At 38.2% G+C, this 21,848-nt stretch overlaps 1 protein-coding gene across 1 annotated transcript in view; it reads right to left on the bottom strand.

The window, feature by feature from the left end:
- The window catches only part of kif4 (kinesin family member 4), a 121,893-nt gene extending 100,258 nt beyond the window's left edge, over positions 1-21,635 (bottom strand). The window contains exons 1-6 of the mRNA XM_084386917.1: positions 21,373-21,635; positions 19,478-19,601; positions 19,269-19,383; positions 12,176-12,366; positions 11,968-12,057; positions 1,639-1,805 (exon numbers count right to left, since the gene is read on the bottom strand). Coding sequence (XP_084243043.1) covers positions 1,639-1,805; positions 11,968-12,057; positions 12,176-12,366; positions 19,269-19,383; positions 19,478-19,600 — 686 coding nt within the window. The 5' untranslated portion in view covers position 19,601; positions 21,373-21,635. The remainder of the gene's footprint in view (positions 1-1,638; positions 1,806-11,967; positions 12,058-12,175; positions 12,367-19,268; positions 19,384-19,477; positions 19,602-21,372) is intronic.
- Positions 21,636-21,848: the final 213 nt, after the last annotated feature.

Below are 21,848 nucleotides of genomic sequence, written 5' to 3' on the forward strand. Positions count from 1 at the left end.
TATTACTGTTTTTTTTTTTTAACTGCAGGCTTGATGAGCATAAGAGACTTCTTTCAAAAGCATTACAAATAGTAGTGTTTCCAAACTTTTGACTGGTACTGTATAAAAAAAAAAAAAAAAAAAAAAAAAAAAATTATATTTATATATATATATATATGTGTGTGTGTGTGTGTGTGTGTGTGTGTGTGTGTGTGTGTGTGTGTGTGTGTGTGTGTGTGTGTGTGTGTGTGTGTGTGTGTGTGTGTGTGTGTGTGTGTGTGTGTGTGTGTGTGTGTGTATATATATATATATAACATTTTAGTTTTATACATTAGCAGTTCACCATAATCATATTTTTAGACCTGCATACATTTTCTTTGAAAATTCATTTTACCTTTACTTCAATAAGCACCTTCTTGCATCAAAACAAATGCTTATCACTTTTCTCATGCACATCTTTCAAAAACAAGCTGTCCATTCTAAATAGGGCTGCAACTAAAAACTATTTTAATAATCAGTTAATCTGTCGATTTTTCCTATTAATCATGAAAAATCTAAATCACTATACATTAAATTAATTTCGATCCATTGTTTTAAACAATTTAAAAAAATAAATATAAAAATTCCACATACTGCCCAGTGCTGTCTTCCAAACAGTGTGTAATAAAGCCTATGAATAGGGGACGTATCTATGTAGGCTATGCTGTACAGAAGCAAAAAAAGGTTATAATACAAACATTAAAATAGTAAGCAATCAGTTGATTTTAGGTTTAATATGTAAAGCAGAAATGAAAACAAAAGCAATTTCTTTTTAACTTTTACGAGGTATGAAGAACAAACAATCCCTTGTCTGAATAGTTATATTAATGGGTTATTTTAACAATAAATATGATTACTTTTGTTACATGTAGAATTTTAAAACCTACTATTTATTTCTAACAAAAATGTTTTAGCAAAATGTGTATTTCAGTCATTAAAGTATCAGTCAATAGAATTATTGCGCTCCTGTTTTATTGCGCTCCGTCTGTTTGCAGACATCCGTCTGCATGTGCGCACCAGCGCTTGTCTATTGAAGTCTGTGAAGTTTAGCAAGACGCTTGTCAGAATATACAAAAAAATGGAAATACTCGTGGGACTTTCTAACATTTACAGGTAAGGATATAATCATAAAATATAAGTTATGCGCTGAGGAAAACACGTGTCAGATGCATTGAACAGCACATGCATCTGTGAAAGCATGACAGGGCAAGTGCTTGCTGTTGTTTTAAGTGCTTAAATATAAAGCATTCTCATGTTTCCGACAATTAAATCATGTATTTTTCCCGGAGCAGCTCACTCTGTGTCCTCCGCTATTTTTCATATGCTTTTTGTCCAAAGAAATTGGTTATTCACTATTGTAAAGCAACGTGCATAGAGTGCAGACACGATTAATCGATAATCAAATTTGTTGTTGATCACTTTCATTATCGATAATAATTGATTTTATCGATTAGTTGTTGCAGCCCTAATTCTAAATATATAATCTTGTGACAAAATTAGCTCATTTTCTCCAATTCTATAAAACCTTCAACATCTTATACAGCCAACTCTCAAATTTGACAGCCTCCAAACAACTACTTCAAGTTGCTTAGTTTAACAGCATATGCCAAGATTACATACTTGTCTCCTTTGCGTCGCTGCTCCAGTGATATGGTAAAAATGGCATGTGAGCGAGATGAGGCTGCATTCATGGCTGTTGAGCCCACTGTTCGTGCAGAGTTTCCCAACTCAAGACAGCTCACCATCTCATGAGCGGTGAACACATCCTTTTCTGTCAGTCCAACAATCTACACCAAGAAGACCGAAAACAAAAACAGACACCGGTGGTCATACAGGGCACATGAGAATTAAGGATGTATTCAGAGACGATAGCCTTTGTGGGTAGCACTCCAACGCACAGTGCAGTTGTCCCTGGGAGGTAAGCCCAGATTTGTGGTCCACTTTTCACTCCCCCACAATCAGGGTTTGAAATTAACAGCCGCCAAATGTGTGTAAAATTCCACTGTGACGGGTAACACATATCAACACACTACCCAATTAGGTGGGTTATGATTAAAATATTATGCTCTATCACTTTGCATGGTATCACTATCAGAGCCTTTCCCCTAAAAGGAGCCTCAAATATTAGCAAAACACGTAAAGAGGGTCGCAGGCTGAGAAATGACGCGTTTCAAATCAACACATTGTCTTCTATAACCGTACACACACCAGCGGTGCCCAAATACGACTCCAGCTGTTCAAAATTACTTTGCACCACAGCTTCGCACAGTTTTCCATTCAAATACAACGATTTAGGACAAATGTATGTACTACATAATGGCTTCATCCTAGGAGATTATGTCTTGTGCATTTTTCAGTAACAGGTTCGTTTTTGTGGCTTGAATAAACATGCTTCATATAGAGAAATATAAATAGCACTTTCTCTTTTCCAAATACCTTAATACAAACTCATTGACGCCACTGTTCATTCTTGAAGTGAACATTTGCCTGTATCGTAATCAGGGATGTCAATTTACACAAATTCCCATGATTGATGGTTGTTTAAATTAACAATCAATTAATAGTTACTATACGTCTACTGCAGTGGCATGAGCTGAAGATATGCGTTAAAGTCAGGCAAAACAAACCTGTTTCATGACTTGAAACAATATCACCCATTATCACATGCAGAAATTCGGAAATACAATTTTCTATTAAGATCAGGCCTGCAAACTCACAAGTGCTGAAAAAGGTGACATGTTTACGAAGTAATTTGTTGTAGGGGGGTCTGGGGCATCGTCCCTCATGAGACCATTTTTATGATTTTAACATGTAAAGGATGCATTCTGACAATAAACATTTAGCTTCAAGACATTTGGTTCAAGTGTATTAAAAAAAAATTTTTTTTTATAAATAAACATTTGACAATTTGATTCAATATTGATTAAGTTGGGGCCTATCAGATACAGTACATAGCAAATTTCTTCAAAAGAAAAATCTCTCAACAAATGCTGAAAACCATAAGTAACCCAAGTTGGTACATCATTCTAATATTAAATTACATTAAAATATTACAATTATTTATTTGTAGGCTACTTACATTTAATTCAAAATTTATTTCAAAATGCTGAATTATTCAATAACACCATGCTAAGTGTTGCTTTTCTTTTGTAACCATTTTTGTCTGTGAAATAGAAGAAAAAGTCAATATTGCGTCTAAATTGTAAGTAACTACATTAACTAGGCTACTTGTTTATTAACTATAAATTCAATGTAACATTTGAAATCTTGATATTCACTAGAACAGCTCCCTTAGAAATTATAATAAATAAATCAACTCAACATTTAGAATTTTTACCTCAGTATGTTTCTTCTGTGAGTTTGCGTGTGCTATTACGCTCATTTGTTTGCTCATATATATTTTAAATCACAATTTATGGTTAGGCTAAAGTTAATCCTCTGGGGTCGACAAATGCTCCGGCGCATTTTGCTGGATTTTTTCACAGTGGCTATTGACATCAACTAGATAAAACTCAGATGCATGTACTTTACGTCGTCTTGCGACCCTGCAAGTCACTCTCCATTTTAGAGTCTGACAGCAGCTGTCAATTAATCCGTCACTGCGGGTCTCAGGTGCACGCACCCCCCGCTCAGCCCCGCCCTCGGTTCGTCCCCTCTATAGAGCTGGTAAGTCCCGCCCCCTTCGCTAACCCCGCTGGACCTCTAGGTTGAAAAATCGTCAATGCAAGTGAATGGGAGAAAATAATTATTTTCTGGTCCCGTTTGAATTGTGCCATGAATGTGAACATATGTTGTCTGTGAATTTTTTATATAATTTTTATATAATCTTTCGTGTGAAGAATGCTACAATTTAGCGGGTAGAAGTTTGATACGGTTAGACTTTGTGTGAGAGCACTTTGTGGACTACAACTCTTCGCTGCTTTCAACGCGTTTGAAACGTCACCACCATTTGCACACGGACACTAGCTCACGGATCCCGCTAAACATGACTGTGTCTTTGGTGCACTTCACCGCCTTCTTTCAGGGAGAGGACAAAATCGTTGAGGTTTGCGAAAACCACGGGTAAGTCAACTTTATGGGGTGACGTCACATAGGCGACATGTAGTCTTTCTCGTTATGTCTTTTCCACAACTGCTAGCCGAAGAATCATACCATATACTGTCAAACTTGTAACATGAAAGATTATATAAAAAAAATTCAGACAACATATGTTCACGTTCATGGCACAATTCAAACGGGACCAGAAAATAATTATTTTCTCCCATTCACTTGCATTGACGATTTTTCAACCTAGAGGTCCAGCGGGGTTTTACGGAAGGAGCGGGACTTACCAGCTCTATCTCCGCTGGGGTCTGCCCACTTTTCCAGCATTTTTCAAATATTGCCAGTGGGTGGAGTCAGGCTCTGACCAGGGGTTTAGTAAGGATCCTTACCCCTTTTAAAGAAGGCCGTGTTAGAACTAAACTTAGGGCTGAGCGGGGGGGCGTGCACCTGAGACCCGCATTGACAGCTGCTGTCAGACTCTAAAATGGAGAGTGACTGGAGTGACGCAAGTAGCTTTGCAACAGAGCTGTCATTTGAAGTCGAGGACTTTTCTCCCCCACCTTCACCTGAAGTGGAGGAGGGTGAATTGTTTGTGTACACAGGGCTAGAGCCATATCAATTTGAGCCGCTGGCTCAAACTGCGGTCTTAACTCCCGCATCGCGATCGGCATCCGACGTAAAGTACATGCATCTGATGAGTTTTATCAAGTTTATGTTAATAGCGCGATCTCTGTAGGCATATTCATATTTTGCCGCTACCGCTATGTGAAAAAATCCAGCAAAATGTGCCGGCGCGTTTGTCGACCCCAGATGATTAACTTTAGCCTAACCATAAATTGTGATAAAAAATATATATATGATCACTCACATCAAGACGCCGCTGCGGTGGAGGAGTCCATGCAGGAGGAGCAGCGTTTGGTACTGCGTCGCTTTTCAGTGCGAGCTGTGTGGAGAAGCCCATTTCCACCTCTATTGCGTTACCATCCTGACCACTGTACTAAATACAGATAAATCTACGCTAACTTGAAGCTATCCTAACTGATGCAATACTACGCTACTAACTATGCTTCTAACAATACTACACTAACAACTATGCTAATTAACTACCTAGGCTACAAAAAAAAAAAAAAACGAAATAACTATATAAATGCTATCCTGATCGTTTTCAATACTCGCAATTCCAACTCCTGACTCGCTACAGTGGTTTTGACGAAACAAGATGGTTTTTATTACTGCCAAGGGCGTGGTAGCTCGTACCAAGAGAGGGCGTGGTGAGCTGAAACCTGCTTACGTCACGTGCCACCGCTTACATCCAATAGGAAAATTCAACTGCAGTAGCCACCGTTCAACCTGAAGAGGGCAGCACTCAGACGTTTTTACACCATATTGTAGAATTAAAACACTTTATACCCAAATGTCAAAAAAGTTACTCGAATCAATGAACAGCACTAATAAAGCCCCATTCTTACAGATCATTAAAAAAAGTTGGTTTAGGGTTTAGTTACCCTTTAATGCATCAAATAATGAGACTAAGTTCGATACTTGCATGTCTCGCCCATTTGAATTAAACTGTCCTGATGCAATTTGTTGAGGCTCCAGTTGATCTTTGCTGATGTTGTCTTGATGAGAGAGAACCAGTGGGAGTCAGAGGATCTTTGGTGAATGGAAAGACAAGGCCGCAGTCTGGCACAAGCTTGGGGGTCCTTAGAAAACTTCTCGTTCAGCATCATCTTCATATCAGGATTTCAGAAAGGGATTAAGAGCATGATCTTGTGATCAGTGATTTTTAAAGCGTGAAGATGTCACATCCTCTGGAGTAGTGTTGTCACGGTACCAAAAATTTCAGTATTCGGTACCAATACCAGTGAAAATCCACGGTTCTCTGTACCAATTTCGGTACCAAAGCTTAATTTAGATTCAATTTACATAATTATATTAAAGTGTAAATCACAGTTACAAAGATGGAAACTGTAGTATTAAAAACACTTTACAATAAGATTCCATTTGTTAGATAACATTAGATAAAGTGACCTAACAATAAACAATAGTTATATACTAGGGGTGGTGAAAAAAATCGATTATTGATTAATCGCGAGTATGTTATGGACGAGTATGAATCGATTATTAAATTTTCAAAAATCGTGTGACGTATGTGTACGCTGAAATAAAAAGTATTTCACCTCAGAAAAACGGACGTTCCTGTCCTGTCAGCCGTTATACTGTACTCGTAGCGCACACTCTTCAATTGCACGCGCAAATGCAGAGGGGCGCGCCATGTATCGCTTCACTGTATAGTGCAAAGTGCAAAGGAAACTACGAGCATGCAACGTTGTTACGTTGTAAATTACTAAGTCATGAAATAAAAGTAAAATACCAATAAATCACGTTACTGGTAGGTCGTGTGTTAGCTGAGAAGGATTTGCATGCAGGTATGATTTTCATTCTATTCACCAGGAGCAGTTTCCATGTTTCATTAACAGTTCTTGTTAGTAGGCTATTGTGTATTCACCATGGTAACTGTCGTTTCAATATTAACGCCAAAATGCCACTTTATTTTCACTTTGTTTTATTTTTTATATTTGTAAAATACTGTGGTGGCTCATACCAACATTGTATTAACAAAAGCTAGTTTGGGACTGCTATTTAATATCTTTAGCTGAACACCTTGTCTTTCTAGAAGAAAATTGTCCAATTTCTACAGTATGTTGATCTACTTCCTAAAGGAAATAAGCCTTTCATTTATTTGTTATTGTTTAGTTCAACTTGATGAGTCACAACACAATGTGATGTATTCATTTCTGTGTTCTACAGAACATAAGCTACATACAAATAATTCTGAAGTTATAACTACACGACACAGAAAGTGCTTTGGGTTGTTACTCAAAAGAGTTAAGTAATTCAGCAGCTGACTTTTTTTAATACTGCAATCACTTTGTAGTGTATTTTCGTTTACTGTTGTGAACTGGAAAATCAATAATCGCTAATCGAGAATCGTTAATAATCGAAAATCGACTGTAATCGAATCGGGACTTCAATAATCGTAATCGAATCGGGAAATCAGACAGATTAACCACCCCTATTATATACTGTTGCAATTATTCTCCTTGGGGTTAATTTAAAAATACATTTTTAAAATCAAAAGTTAACATTATTTCTGTTAACATTATTTAATGCACAATGAATGAAGTGAACAAACATGACCAATCAAGTGTTTGTATTAAATAACATTCACAAACATTAATTAATGTTGTAAAAATATATTGTTCACTCTGTGTTATGTTAGACAACTCATTAAGTTATGTTAATGAATGGTATCTTATTGCAGCGTTACCAAACTATACAGGAGATAAAAATTTTATTTGATTTTATTTGACTTGACTGTACTTTTAATCCAAAACTGCATTCATATTTAATTTTAAAAGGGCTTTTTAAACCTGCTAAGAGTTATCCAGCCAAGAATAAGACTAGAACTGCTTTTCTGACGGACTGATATTAATGACAGCTTTTTATTTCTTATCCTCATAAATATATCTAGTAGTAAAGCTAATGCAAGGGCTAGAAATCAATTAATTCTTTGCTAATACTTCCTCGTCATCATGGAGAGCGCAGTTCGCACCGCTTTCTCCTTTCCACAAGCGCTTGTTCTCCCGTGGCGTCTGTCGTTGCTATGCATCCATGAACATGCGCGCGCATGGAAAAACTAGCGCGCCGCTTCTATTATGAGCGCGCTTGCCGTGCGCTATTTGAAATAACGAATCTGCACGCACAAAAACATCAGCACCGCCGGTCGCCATGTCTCAGCGCTTTTATGAAGAGGACGCAACTGCACGCGCTTCGGGCATGCACGCGCATCAAGTAGCGGGTTTGAGAAAACCTGGTACCGTGACGTTTAAAAAAAATGTAGTACCGACTTGGTACCGAAGTACCGGGTCTTTTGACAATACTACTCTGGAGGTGTGTGAGCCAATAAGTTGTCTTTACGACCTTTTGTTCAAGCAGGCCTTTGAACATGTAATTTGACTGGGTGAATCTTCAAGATTCTTATAATACTGATGCGTCACAAAGCTAGCAAAATGTAATGTAAATTTACAAATGGGGATGAAGATTGGAGTTTATAGAGACTAAACATGCTTTTGGTTATGGTTAACATATGATTTTGGTTAACCATAGTACGCAAGTCTGAAACCAGGGTTTATACAGAGATTCTTAAATTGAATTTACTACCTTTTTACCACCTATTTTACTACCATCACAATATTTTTACTACCAACACGGCTTCAAACTTCAACTGTAGCAGTGTTAAGTGTTAAGTAAAGTGACAAGTAAAGACATGAAATATCTTTCCAAAATGAATTAATAACATATTTAAATCACAATTTAATGAGGCAATTATAACTTAATTTCAACACTGGGAGGGAGAGATAGAGAACCAGAGAGAGCGAGAAAGAGAAAGTCAGGAGAGGTTCTGTTGGTGTATGTGAGTGTGCATGTGTGTTAGGGCAAGTGAGTGAGCTACATTCAAGTAAGAGGGAACTCTAACATAGGACTTGGATTAATCAAGATATCACAACAGGCCTTGGTCCATAGGATTTACTCAATATGAGTAACAATTACATAAAAATTAGAAGACAGACTGGACCTTTAGAATAAACAGCTACACAATGTGTAATAATAAAGTGCAATTGTACACTATAATAACAGTATTTCATTAATAAACAAATAACTTCAACACTGGACACAAGCCAAGCACTGTCCAACACACACAGAGAGAGAGAGAGAGAGAGAGAGAGAGAGAGAGAGAGAGAGAGAGAGAGAGAGAGAGAGAGAGAGAGAGAGAGAGAGAGAGAGAGAGAGAGAGAGAGAGAGAGAGAGAGAGAGAGAGAGAGAGAGAGAGAGAGAGAGAGAGAGAGAGAGAGAGAGAGAGAGAGAGAGAGAGAGAGAGAGAGAACAATGTCAAACTATCTGTTAAAAAGAAAATACCTGATAAACATCATCTATTGTAATAGATGCAAAACAGCGACAGCGGTACTGCGGCACTCCCTGTGGGAATTAACCGCCTTCACCCCCATCCAAGTAATATTTATCGTTTTCTTGCAAACGTTGCAAAAAGCTTCTCGGCTGTTTCCAACTACTGGCCTAAGCCAGTCTTTAAACCGAGCGTCCTCCAGCCAGAGGTCCGAAAACTTGCACTTGCCCATATTTACTTGGTAAACTCGCGCGGAGCAGAGGTTTACCACCAAGCTAAGGTACCAGCTTGAACCGCCCAACGTACACATCGCGTGACGTCATTCCGTTCACTCAGGTCCGACCTTTCTTTTCTCTGTCTTTGGGTCCGACTCAAAATAAAAATAAATTCATGGAAGTTTAGTAAGGAAATAGGCCTGCACACGTAAGTTACCCTAATTGAAAACCATATAGACCCAGTTAGATGGGGCTTCGAAAATTTACTACCTTGTCAGATGACGTTTACTACTTTTTACTGGCCTTAATTTGGCATAATTTAATTTACTACCTTTTACAACCCCGCGGAAACCCTGGAAACATTTATCCAAAGGAGTTTAAAAGAGAGAATGAACACATGGGCCAAACCACATAAAAGGAAAATCATGAGATGGCATCCCTTTTTCACAGATGTCAGTGGAAAATTTGTAGTTAAGTCGGATGTCAATGGCAAAGAAATGAGAACGAAGCATGTAGCTTATTAACGTTAACTGACGAGAGAGAGAGAGAGAGAGAGAGAGAGAGAGAGAGAGAGAGAGAGAGAGAGAGAGAGAGAGAGAAACTTCATGCTCTTGATTGCAGATCGTTCACTCGGCACGTGTTATTTGGATTCAAACTAAATCGTATATGTAAGTATAACATGAACTGTTACCTGATTTATGTATAAGGAGTGATTTCCCTACATTATTACAGGACGTGTGCAAGTCAAGAAGTTCCATGAACGCAAACATCCAAAGCGCACGCTTTTTTCATCCCTAAAAATTTTCCAAAGGAAATATTTATTTGATGGACAAATTAAGTCAACTAATATGATTTTGATTTTTTGGGTTTCTCTACCAATACATTTAAAAATTACAAATGCAGTGAAAATACAGGTATCCGGTTATATGGTATCAGCGAGTACCAAAAATAAAAGTGTCTGTATCGGACTCGTTCTGGAAAAAGTGGTATCCCTTTGCAAATTCCTTTTGGGGGTCGTAAAAAGTCTTAAGCCTGTTTTATACTTCTGCGTCGAACTGCCGCCGTAGCTACGTCGTAGGCTGTGTGTAGCGCGCGTACCCTTCGGCGTACCCTGACGTGCACCTCTCCAAAAATGTAACAACGCGTCAATTCTACGCAGACACAAGCGCTGTGATTGGTCTGCCAGAACCCCTCCCTCGGGGTTTCATGCTCCCCAGGTGCGCGTCAACGCGGACAACGACACAGAAGTATAAATTAAAACCAACACGTTGCCTACGGCGTATAGGCTCTGGCGTATGTCCGACGCAGAAGTATAATGAGGCCTTTAGTCTTAACGTGTACTGTAACAGGACACCGGGTTCTGCCAGTGTGTTAGCTTCATTTGGGATGTTTCATAGACCTTTGTTGGGAGAGTGAGTTTCCTGGATTATTCATGAAATATAATGAATAATTTGTGTGTGTCTGGTTCAGATCCAACACGGCCAAGAAAATCGCAATCAGTGAATCTCTACTACCCCCTTTTTAGGGGGATTTTGAACAGGGCATGGAGTTTGAAGATTAGGTTCAACCTTCATAGCATATTTCAGTCGTAATGGGCTTTTTTCAAATCTACCAATATTTGCTCTTATTGCAGCAACTTTTTACATTGACCAGCATTTACCTAATGCAATAACAATTGGTAATATTTGAGAAAGGCTACAGCAGTCTAAAACAATCTCTGGTTAAGGTAGTCAAAACATGTAACCACATCTGTCCTGAATGTGACCTATACACCATCAAGACTACTACCTTACTTAAATCATGCCACTTAGCACTTTCATAAGGCATTCCATGTAAAAATGAAGCTTGCAAAATACTTTATTCCATCAACAGGGCTGAAATACTAAATTCCAAATTTTCATACATTTTTATTTTTCTGAAATACTTCGATTGGAAAATAAGGAAATCAGTATTAACCCTTTCGCACGTACGATCACACCAGTGTGATCAGTCTAGGCTGGTATTTCCATCCAACAGATCCGATTCTCTGAACTGCGTCTGCGGCACAAACTAAGATGGCGGCGCCCATCGCGCATACAGCTCAACTAACGCGATCGTTATAAAGGTGTTTAAACAACAAATATATTTGCATATATTTGACATATCAGGGATATATATTTGCATATATTTGACAATCGGAATATCAGATATTTCATGCCATATCTAACAAATGTGTGAATATTTTGAATAAAAAAGGAAAAATGACAAAAGCAGATCATCATTCCTTCAGCTCTGTTGTTGCTGCGGTGTGTCACGTGACAAGCAATGACGCGTCACCATGGAAATCAGTGTGACATTCTAAATAACAGTCCCCTTGAAAAACTCACGCTGGGGGGTCAGCCAGAATATTTTAAACTAACGTGTGAAAGGGTTAATATGAAAGGGGGGGAAATTGAATCACATTCCTAAGAATCAAATTTCACCTAAGGTGAAATAAGAGGGGAGGGTCTCAATGAAAGTGGTCACAGGAAATGTATTTGAAACACACATTAATACCATGGGGAAACAGTGATGATTCTCAGCTGATCGAATCCGAAAAATATCTTATAACAACTGGGAACAGGGCCAAAGGTTTTAAACAGCATGAGGGTGAGCAAGATCAAGTAAATAGGGTAAATTGTAAGTTCATGCTCATACTACAAAAACACTTTGTGGTTCTGCATGGTTATAGATTGTAAAACTCACTTTGATGCCGTCTTTAGGATCCTCTCTGATACTGATGACAGGTTTGTCCTTAGATGTGCACAGCAGGTCCAGTATCTCTTCATTGTAAATCTAAGATTTAAATAAAATGTTTTTTTTTAAAACATACCCTTGAGTTACACAAAATAAGTATTGACTTCATTCATAAATTAAATCCATAAAGGATGACAACATGCTATGCAAGCTATACCTCAAGGTAAGATACAGTAAGTAGAAATTCACAGTCTGCACATTTAGACTTTTCCTGATAGATTCTTCGTATCACTCGCGGGATGACTCCAACCGTAGGCTCGTTCTCTTGTTCAGATGTGTACGTGCCGCCCATAGAGAACGTCTTCCCTGACCCTGTCTGTCCATAGGCCAGAACAGTGGCATGATAACCTGTGATTGCAAACAATGAACATTCATTTACATTGAAGTTCTTTTAAATTAACCTTATTAGCTGAGGTTAATGCAGCTTTCAATCCCCCAATCAACCCCCCTGTTCCTCGAGATCTACCTACCTGCAGAGCTCAGATCCAACCCTGATCCAACACACCTGTCTGTAATTATCAAGTGCTCCTGAAGATCTTAATTAGCTGGTTTAGCTATGTTTGATCAGGGTTGGAGCTGAACATTGCATGAAGGTAGATCTCCAGGAACAGAACTGGGCACCCTGATTTAAAAGGGGTAGTTCTGCAAACAACTTTTTTTTTTTTTTTTTTTTTTTAAGAATACTGGAAACCAAACAGTTTTGGTTACTACAGACTACCATTGTATGGACAAAAAAAAGAAAATAATCAAAGAAAATATGTTCCACAGAAGAATGAATATCACAGGTTGGAAACAACATTGTTGTTGTTCAGCAGCCCAGTTGTGCCCAACTCTTTGCGACCCCATGAAGTAAAGCATGCCAGGCCTCCCTGTCTTCCACTATCTCCTTGAGTCTGCCCAATTTAATGTTCATTGCATCAATGACACTAACCATCTCATCCTCTGCCTTCCCCTTCTCCCTTTGCCTTCAATCAATCCCAGCATCAGGGTTTTTCTAATGAGTCCTCTTTTCTAATGAGTCCTCTTTTCTCATTAGGTGGCCGAAGTATTTGAGCTTTAACAGTCAGGGTTGATTTCCTTTAGGCCTGACTGATTTGATCTCCTTGCAGTCTAAGGGACTCTCAAGAGTCTTCAACACCACAGTTCGAAAGCATAAATTCTAGGGGTGGCACGGTACATGAAAAAACATCCGAACCGTTCGGTTCGCTTGTCTCGGTTCGGTGCGCGTGTGCGTCGCGCGGTTTGCACGGTTCGACGCATGCGCAATGTAGCCTCGTGCCCGTGCTAATACAATGCTAAATCATAAATCAGACATATGTAGAATTACATTACAATGTCCAGCAATCGATTTATATAGTACACTGAGTTTACCTAGACATTTAATGAGATCTACTCCACTATATGTTTTTTTTTTCATGTGAATAAATAGGCTACATAGATCGACTGTTCCACGTAGCCTAATGGTCCAGTGGCAGAACTTGCCAAGCGTATCAAAGGTTCTGAGTTCTAATCTGCGATCGTATATATTTTTTTCTTTATCAAAACCGATTATGTTTATCAGCAGTTGTATATCAAGCAGGGACCGATTTGTATGAATTTTGTTTTATTATTTAATCGGAACGAGTAGCCTTGAGTCTCCTCAATGGCTTGAAGCGCGCGTCCGAGTGATGAATGTGCGGCCGCTGCGGTGTGTGCGCGAGCCACGAGAACACTATCAGCACCACTGATCGCAACTGCAACGAGCACTTTGATCACTTGATTAAAAAAACACATTTCAGCGCTAAATTGCTTCTTATTTAACAAACGAATGAAACAAATACTTTGCTAGTTAACTGGAAATGTTTTATTTATTTGTATTGGTACACCCGTGCTGCAAGATAATATCAACCCTGGCAAAAAATGGTGGGGACATGTCCCGCCTATGATGACGAGACACGAGGATAAATTGACAAATAACGGTCCAACACAGCCCACGTAGCTCTACAGATGATGGACCTCCAGGGCCACTGAAAGTTTCCTCAGGGTGACTGCTCACTCATATTACTTCAGAATGGGAAATGAGAAGCTGTGTTTTGCAAACACACCCCATTTATGAAATAAATAAATAAATAAATAATTAGATAATTCAGCTATATATCATATTATGCTGAAGTAAATTTTTGGAGTGTTAAAGATTAAAAGAAAAAACAACAACATGAACCGTACAGAACCGAAAACCGTGACCCTAAAACCGTGATACGAACCGAACCGTGGGTTTTGTGAACCGTGCCACCCCTAATAAATTCTTCGGCACTCAGCCTTCCTTATGATTAGGGTTGGGCACCGAAACCTGATACTGATATGAAACCGGTACCCAAGTACTGCTGAAACCTTGATTGCAGGATTTTGAGCATAACTTTGCTAACATGTGAAATAAGCGCAACTGTACGGTAGGTTGAGCATTCTTTGGCATTGCCCGTCTTCGGTATTGGAATAAAACTGATCTTTTCCAGTCCTGTGGCCTCCAAATTTGCTGGCATATTATGTGCAGCAAAACAACATCATAACCTTTTAGGATTTTAAATAACTCAACTGGAAATGGAATACCATCTTTCCACAAGCTTTGTTGTTAGAAATGCTTCCTAAGGCCCACTTGACTTCACACTCCAGGATGTCAGGCTCAAGATCAGCAACCACATCATCATGGTTATCAGGCACATTAATTTCTTTCGTGTATAAACTGCTTCTGTTAGGTCCCTACCGTTTTTGTCTTTTATCATGCCTATCTTTGCACGAAATGTTCCCTTGATAGCTCCAATTTCCTTGAAGAGATCTAGTCTTTCCAAATCCATTGTTTCCTTTATTTCCTCTATTTCTAGGCGGTAGATCCTTTTCTTATTTAGCACCAAATCTCTGGAACAGTCTTCCTAACATTGTCTGGGAAGCAGACACACTCTGCTAGGTCAAAGAGATGTGTTTTTAGTCTAGATTTGAACTAACATACACAACACATTATAAACTTCTATAATTTAATGTTAGGCTACATAGATTAGGTCAGCCGGAACCGGGAACACTTCCCATAAATCCTGATGCACTCGTTACATCATAAGAAGAATGGCGTCTACGCTAATATTAGTCTCTCTGTTTATCCCAAGGTTTACCGCAGTCCACCAGATCCAGGCCGTATCCAGATCTGATGAAGGGCCTGCGCCTGGACACAACTAGTCTCTCCCCTGTGAAGGCACTCATCTCCTTCCCTTTACCTCTGTACAGATAAAATGTTGTCAAAATAGTTCTGGTTCACATGGCCACTCGAAAGAGATAAATAATTCTGTATTATAAATTGAGGCCAGACAAAAAAATGTGTTGAGGTCAATTTGTAAAGACAGACAACACGGCTGCGCACATATACATTCAAACGCGCATAACTATAGACTAAACACGTAATACACCGTCTTATATATATTCTTATATATACACACACTTTTTTTTTCCCTCTTCAAGGCTTGCACCTAGGAACCTATTTCAAGGTTTCCGTTCTCGAGCCACCAGGCACTGTTTTTGTGCGAATAAGCGGGCCGGAGCGGCTTAAAGGATTAGTTCACTTTCAAAATTTATGATAATTTACTCACCCCGATGTCATCCAAGATATCCATTATCTTTCTTCAGTCGAAAAGAAATTAAGGTTAAGGAAAACATTCCAGGATTTTTCTACACAGAATGGACTTCAATGGCAACCAACTATTCCAATGTTCAAAGAAGGTTCAATAATAATAATAATAATTCGTTACATTTATATAGCGCTTTTTCTGAGACCTCAAAGCGCTTTACATATGGAAGGGGGGAATCTCCTCAACCACCACCAATGTGCAACATCCACTTGGATGATGCGACGGCAGCCATATTGCGCCAGAACGCCCACCACACACCAGCTTACTGGTGGAGAGGAGACAGTGATGAAGCCAATCAGTGTATGGGGATGATTAGGAGGCCATGATGGACAGAGGCCAAGGGGCAAATTTGGCCAGGATGCCGGGGTTCAAATGTCCGTCTCAATGCAGCTTCAAAGTCTCTACACGATCCCAGTCGAGAAATAAGGGTCTTATCTAGCGAAACGATCAGTGAAGAAAATAAGTATTTGAACACCCTGCTATTTTGCAAGTTCTTCCACTTGGAAATCATGGAGGGGTCTGAAATTGTCGTCGTAGGTGCATGTCCACTGTGAGAGACATAATCTAAAAAAAAAAAAAATCATACTGTAAGTGGTGAGCACAAAAAGTATTCTCGTCGCTTGATAAACTTAAGATTGAGCCTCTGTAGTCACTTGGACTATATTAGCGATCTCTTTAATAACTTTTCTGATCCAGCAAGTTTCAGTCCCTTAGAAGCCTATGGAGAAGTGATCCAGCTCTCAGATTTAATAAAAAATATCTTAATTTGTGTTCCGAAAATGAACGAAAGTCTTACGGGGTTGGAACAACATGAGGGTGAGTAATTACTGACAGAATTTTCATTTTTGGGTGAACTAACCCTTTAATGCTTGGATAACACGCCTACGTGTCCTATTAAAAACAATGACTAGTGCGGTGGCTGGGATATACAAACCTACTAACATCCGTTGCCATGAATGGAAACGCTGTCATTTCGCAATGGTTTATCAACATTTAGAAAATATTGCAAAAGTTTTGCACAAATCTGTAATGAAAACTAGCCTACAGTTGTCTTCGTTAAAAATAGTGAGACTAAATTATATTACCAGTGCTGATGCCGCTCTTTCTCCCAGTATGGTCTTTGATCATGAAATTAGCTGAAAATGAAAGTTTAAGTGGCGCACATTCATTGCGTTTTACTGTGAAATGAGAATTGTTTTAAATCAATCAACACATTAAAGGGTCATGAAACCCTAAATCAAATTTTCTGAGATTTTAACAGAGTTATGAGTGTTGAACATCATAGAAGTCAATCTTACCATCCGTTAGTTTTGACTGTTGGAGAAAACTAGTTAATTTTAACCTATTTTCAACTTCCGGGTTTAAATTAGTCTTTGTGTCAACGTCACAGGATGTGATGTTTTCTTATACTATAGTCTCATAATTATTCATGAGACTGCGTATCCTTATCCAATGAGAAGACACCTTGCTTAATTATTCATGGCAGCAGGCATTGATTGACAGGCACTTCAAACAGTGAGATTGCACACAGTAAGTGAGAGATGCATTATTAGATCAAATACGGGTGTTTGTTTTGGCTTTGTAAGAGTTTCTGCATCGCATAAGTTCTCTTCAATAGATCCTGAGTCTTCGACACAAACCCGATTCATCCACACTGTGAGTGTAACCGGTCTTTACAGCACTTTATCCGACCAAACGGCATATATGCCGCAGCAAAATAAGTCTCAAGAGTTATCAAATAATAAGTCTCAAGTTATCAGATGCAACAGCGAGTTCATATAGCGTCACAGGATGCGTGTACAATACCATATGTGTAATTTACATTGAGCTAACAAAACCATGGGTATATTGTGTTGCGCGTAATGGTTATTTGAAGCGTGCATTTGTAGGAAGCTTTGATGCTTTTAATGAGAAAAATAAAACAGAAGTCTCTCCTCTTCCCGGGGGGTAATGGTACACAAAACTGACACCTCGGTTTTGACGTCATGGTTCGGTGTAGAAGGGGGGAGAAAACTAAACATAAAATTGCTTTTTTTTTATAAACAGTGGTTTACTGAACAAACTGTGTCTCTGTCTTTAAATGAATTCAGTTATAATTAAAAGTTTAAGGATAAAAAAAATATCTCTGCTAATGCTGTAAACTGAGCCCTTACTTGCACATTATTATAATATTAAAGCTTAACAATAGAACTATTAGCCTAAATTCAGTTGCTATTCATTTTTAGATATAATAATCACTCAAATAACAAATTGTATGCTAACATGTAAATTGCACATAAGGCAGTTTTTGCATTAACTTCTAAATTTAATTGTAAAATTATGTTTTTACTCCAATTCGTTGTTGAAATATAATTTACACACTGGCAGTCATTTTCATGACATTTTAAACATACATTAAATCAAGACATCACTAACAAGTTAAGTAAAATATAATGAATATGTAGGATAATATAGTGCTTAGCGAAAGAGTTAATTTCTCTGGTGAACTAACAAATGAGGTAAATGATGTAATGCAACGTGGGATATTGTTTACAAGCTGTTTTAGTGATATCTTTCACTAAATTTCATGATAAAATGGATATAATTTGAAATGACACTGTTTATCGAAAGTAACAAAACAGAGCTTAATGCGATTATTGGTGGTTAGGCTACAACGCTGTATTCGTCTTGTACACATAAGACACACAAGAATTTGCAGGACGAATACGTGTACAGTTACACCCCTAATTAGGCTACTATTGGCGCTTTTCCACTACACAGTACCAGCTCGCCTCGGCTCGGCTCGACTCGACTCGGCTCTGTTTGGTTTTCCACTGTGTAAAAGTTGTACCTGTACCTGCTTCCAGGTACTTTTTTTCGTACCACCTCCGGCGAGGTTCTAAGCGGGCTGAGGCGATACTAAAATGTGACGTGAAAACACGGCAGACTGCTGATTGGTCAGAGAGAATCGTCACTATTCACTGCGTCATCATTGCACGCGCCAGACGGAGTATCCTGAATAAAAAACAGCAAAAACAAAAACAAAAACATCCAAAAACAGCATACACTCGATTTCCTCCTTTGCCCTGTGTGTGTGTGTGGGTAGCGGGTGTGTCTCGCGCGTCTCGCGTAAAAGATTAAGTCACGGCAGTTTCCTGCGGCGTCGCTATGACGTCCAGGTACTATTGTGGAGGTACTATCTGCAATGGAAAACGGAGCGAAAAGCGAGCCGAGTCGAGGCGAGTCGAGCCGGTACTGGTAATGGAAAAGCGCCATATTTAATCAAATGCCAAAGAGGTAAAATTTGTTTTGTGACAATGTAAAGTGAGGTCAACCTCAACAAAGCCTCAACATTGGGGCAGCAGAGGGCGGGGCGAGTTCGGTATGGTTTGAATATCGTAACACCCCCCAAAAAAATAAAAAATAAATCACTGAATACATACACACTGTACTGACTCAGTGTGCAAGCTATTGTGTCTCACAACTCTGTATTTTCAAAAAAGGAGATCATAAATATTTCTGTGCTGGTGTCACCATTAAATTTGGTCGCACCAGTCAAGCCACTTCGAGCTGAAAAAAAATCAGAAACTCGCAAAATCCTAGTGGGACTGTTTTACAAACCTTTAAAAAGCCCAGACAATAAAGGAGACACAGCAGAGTTGAAAACTTCTTCCTGTTCTGTTGTGGGGTCAAACACATAATCATAGGTGAAAGCCTTGTCAACGCCAACAATGACCTGAAATGGGAAGGGAAAAAAAGATTTCATGAATCTGACATGACCTTTTGATGCAAAAGAGTGAATGAAATAGGCAAGATCTCATGATACACACCTGAGGTTCACCAGGTACAAAATTAAGGCAGCACTGACATCCTTCATTTATCTCTTTGGGAACCAGAGGCCGGCATCTCAGCGCAACCCTCACAGGAATGGCTCTCTCATCCTCCTTGGTCATGCTGGAAGAGCAAATAAGGCTGAATCACAAATGACAACCCAACTCACAATATTGTCTTGCAAAGCCAGTGTGCACAGAGCAAAACCAGACCAGTTACATAGATATTGCCATTATGTTAATACGGAGTAATAGGCTACTAAGAATAATTAGTCTGATCAACCAAAGACACCAAGAAACGCCTGTTGCACTACACAAGCTTAAAGTTGTCAAATTCACAATGCGTTATGTGAAACATTTAGCCTAGACATTGAACAACTTTAGACAAAACAGCTGACACTCGTCACAGCTTTCCTTTGTCAGAAAAGCTCTGTAAGGCACACTGACTGGGTTCAAAAAGGGTGTAAAAAAAATATAATTCAGGGATTTAGTGGATAACCAGAGTCCCCCAAAAGTGCACCCTGCAATTCACCTTTCAATTGCATCATGAAACTAGAAACTACAATTCTTTAGTAATGGGTTAATCCAGGTCAGCAGTTGAGCACTCAGAGTTTGACATCACTAATTGCCTGCATATTAACGAAACACTACGGTAGCCTTGTGGGTTGGAGGTGCTTAAATCCTAATGTGTTCCATCAATGGCTCCAACTACTTTTTGCAATAACATATAATAAAATCAAAGATTAAAGTTTGCATTTGAAGAAGTTAGTCAACAAAAAGGCACTTTTGTGAAAGTAGTGCAGCTGACAGTTAATTGCAGTCTACAGCAACATGCAATGTAAAGTTAGTTTTATATTTAGTTACTTTTTCATCCAGTCTAAGTTTGTATACAACTGACTAAAACCTTTTCAAGACCAAGTAACAAAAACAAAAAGGACTAAACAGAAGGGAACACACATGTCAATATGTTCTCTTTATGTCTAGGGAGCACACAATGAGTTGCATTAGCAACACTTCAAAGTTTCAAAATACAACCTCCTACCGATCTCCATTCTTTTTTTTAATTAAATGTTATTATTTTAACAAAACAAAACAAAAAGCTTAAGACTTGAATACATCTGCTCCGAACTATGAATATATAACTAACTGGAATATGGATTATAGCTTTTACTTTACCTTTTTTTTTTTTTCAGCAATTGTCTAAAGATTCTTAAATCTAGATACATTGAGAAGCAAAATGATTTAAGAGGAGTCTTGTTTTCTGTGAAATTTATAGAAATTAAGTAAGTTTATGATTAAAACAAGAACAAGTATCTGCAAATGGGCTCAGAAAAAAAGGATAACATACCCAATTGATAGATATTGGTTTTAGTTTTAAGTGTAAACTCACTTAATTTTGTTAAATTTCTCAGAAAACAAGACTACATATCTTTATTTTGCATCTCAAGTAAATGTATCTTGATTTAAATGTTTATAGATACTTATTTAGAATTAGAAAACAAGGCAAAATACTAAATAAGATATAAATTTTTGCAACATTTAATGTCATCACTTTATAAAAAGTCTTTCTGCTCTTTATTAACACATTTTTAAGGCCTTCATTTGTGGATGGGTTAATTAATACTTTAAGACCTTTTAAAGACAATCAGAATTCCTGCTTAAACTCAAAATCAGTCTTCAAAAAAAAAAAAAAACATTAATGACTAACTTCTTAGATTATGGTTTATCCAACAGGCCTAAGTCCTGAACTAGCCTACACTAGGCTATTCCATTATCATGAATCTTTATACACACTTTCTACATATAAAAATACATTTGAACTAAACAACACACGAACAAAATAAGGAGCTGATACAACAAACCGGGATGTTTAAAATGCATGTCATTAACGTTACCTTCCGCCCTGTAACGTAGTCTGTTGTTATCGGGCTCGAAGAAAAAAGCGTAGTAAACGTTCCTTTTTACACAAACTTGATAACAGTTTCAAATAAAACAAGAAAAATGGTAATCTTAATCGACCTCACGGGATACCGTTATCTTTTGTAAAGACAGACGTCCTTAACAGTTTCTGCCATTCAAATTCGAGCACAGCGTTAGCGTCTCTGAAGAAAGACCCTGCCCGCCACTTTCAAATAACCTCTTCTTCTTCTTCTTTTTCTTTAAATGGCGGTTGGCAAACAACTTTTAAGTGTGCATTACCGCCACCTTCTGATATGGAGTGTGGATCACAATAGCCTTTTCTCACTACCCTTTAAATAAATAAATAAATAAATAAATACATACATACATACATACATAAATAAAAACCAATAAATAACTGCATAAATATCTAATAACATTATTAATAGTCATACATTATCATTATTATTAA

This window comes from Rutilus rutilus (genome assembly GCF_951802725.1).
Source record: "Rutilus rutilus genome assembly, chromosome: 18".
Classification (NCBI taxonomy): Eukaryota; Metazoa; Chordata; class Actinopteri; order Cypriniformes; family Leuciscidae; genus Rutilus; species Rutilus rutilus.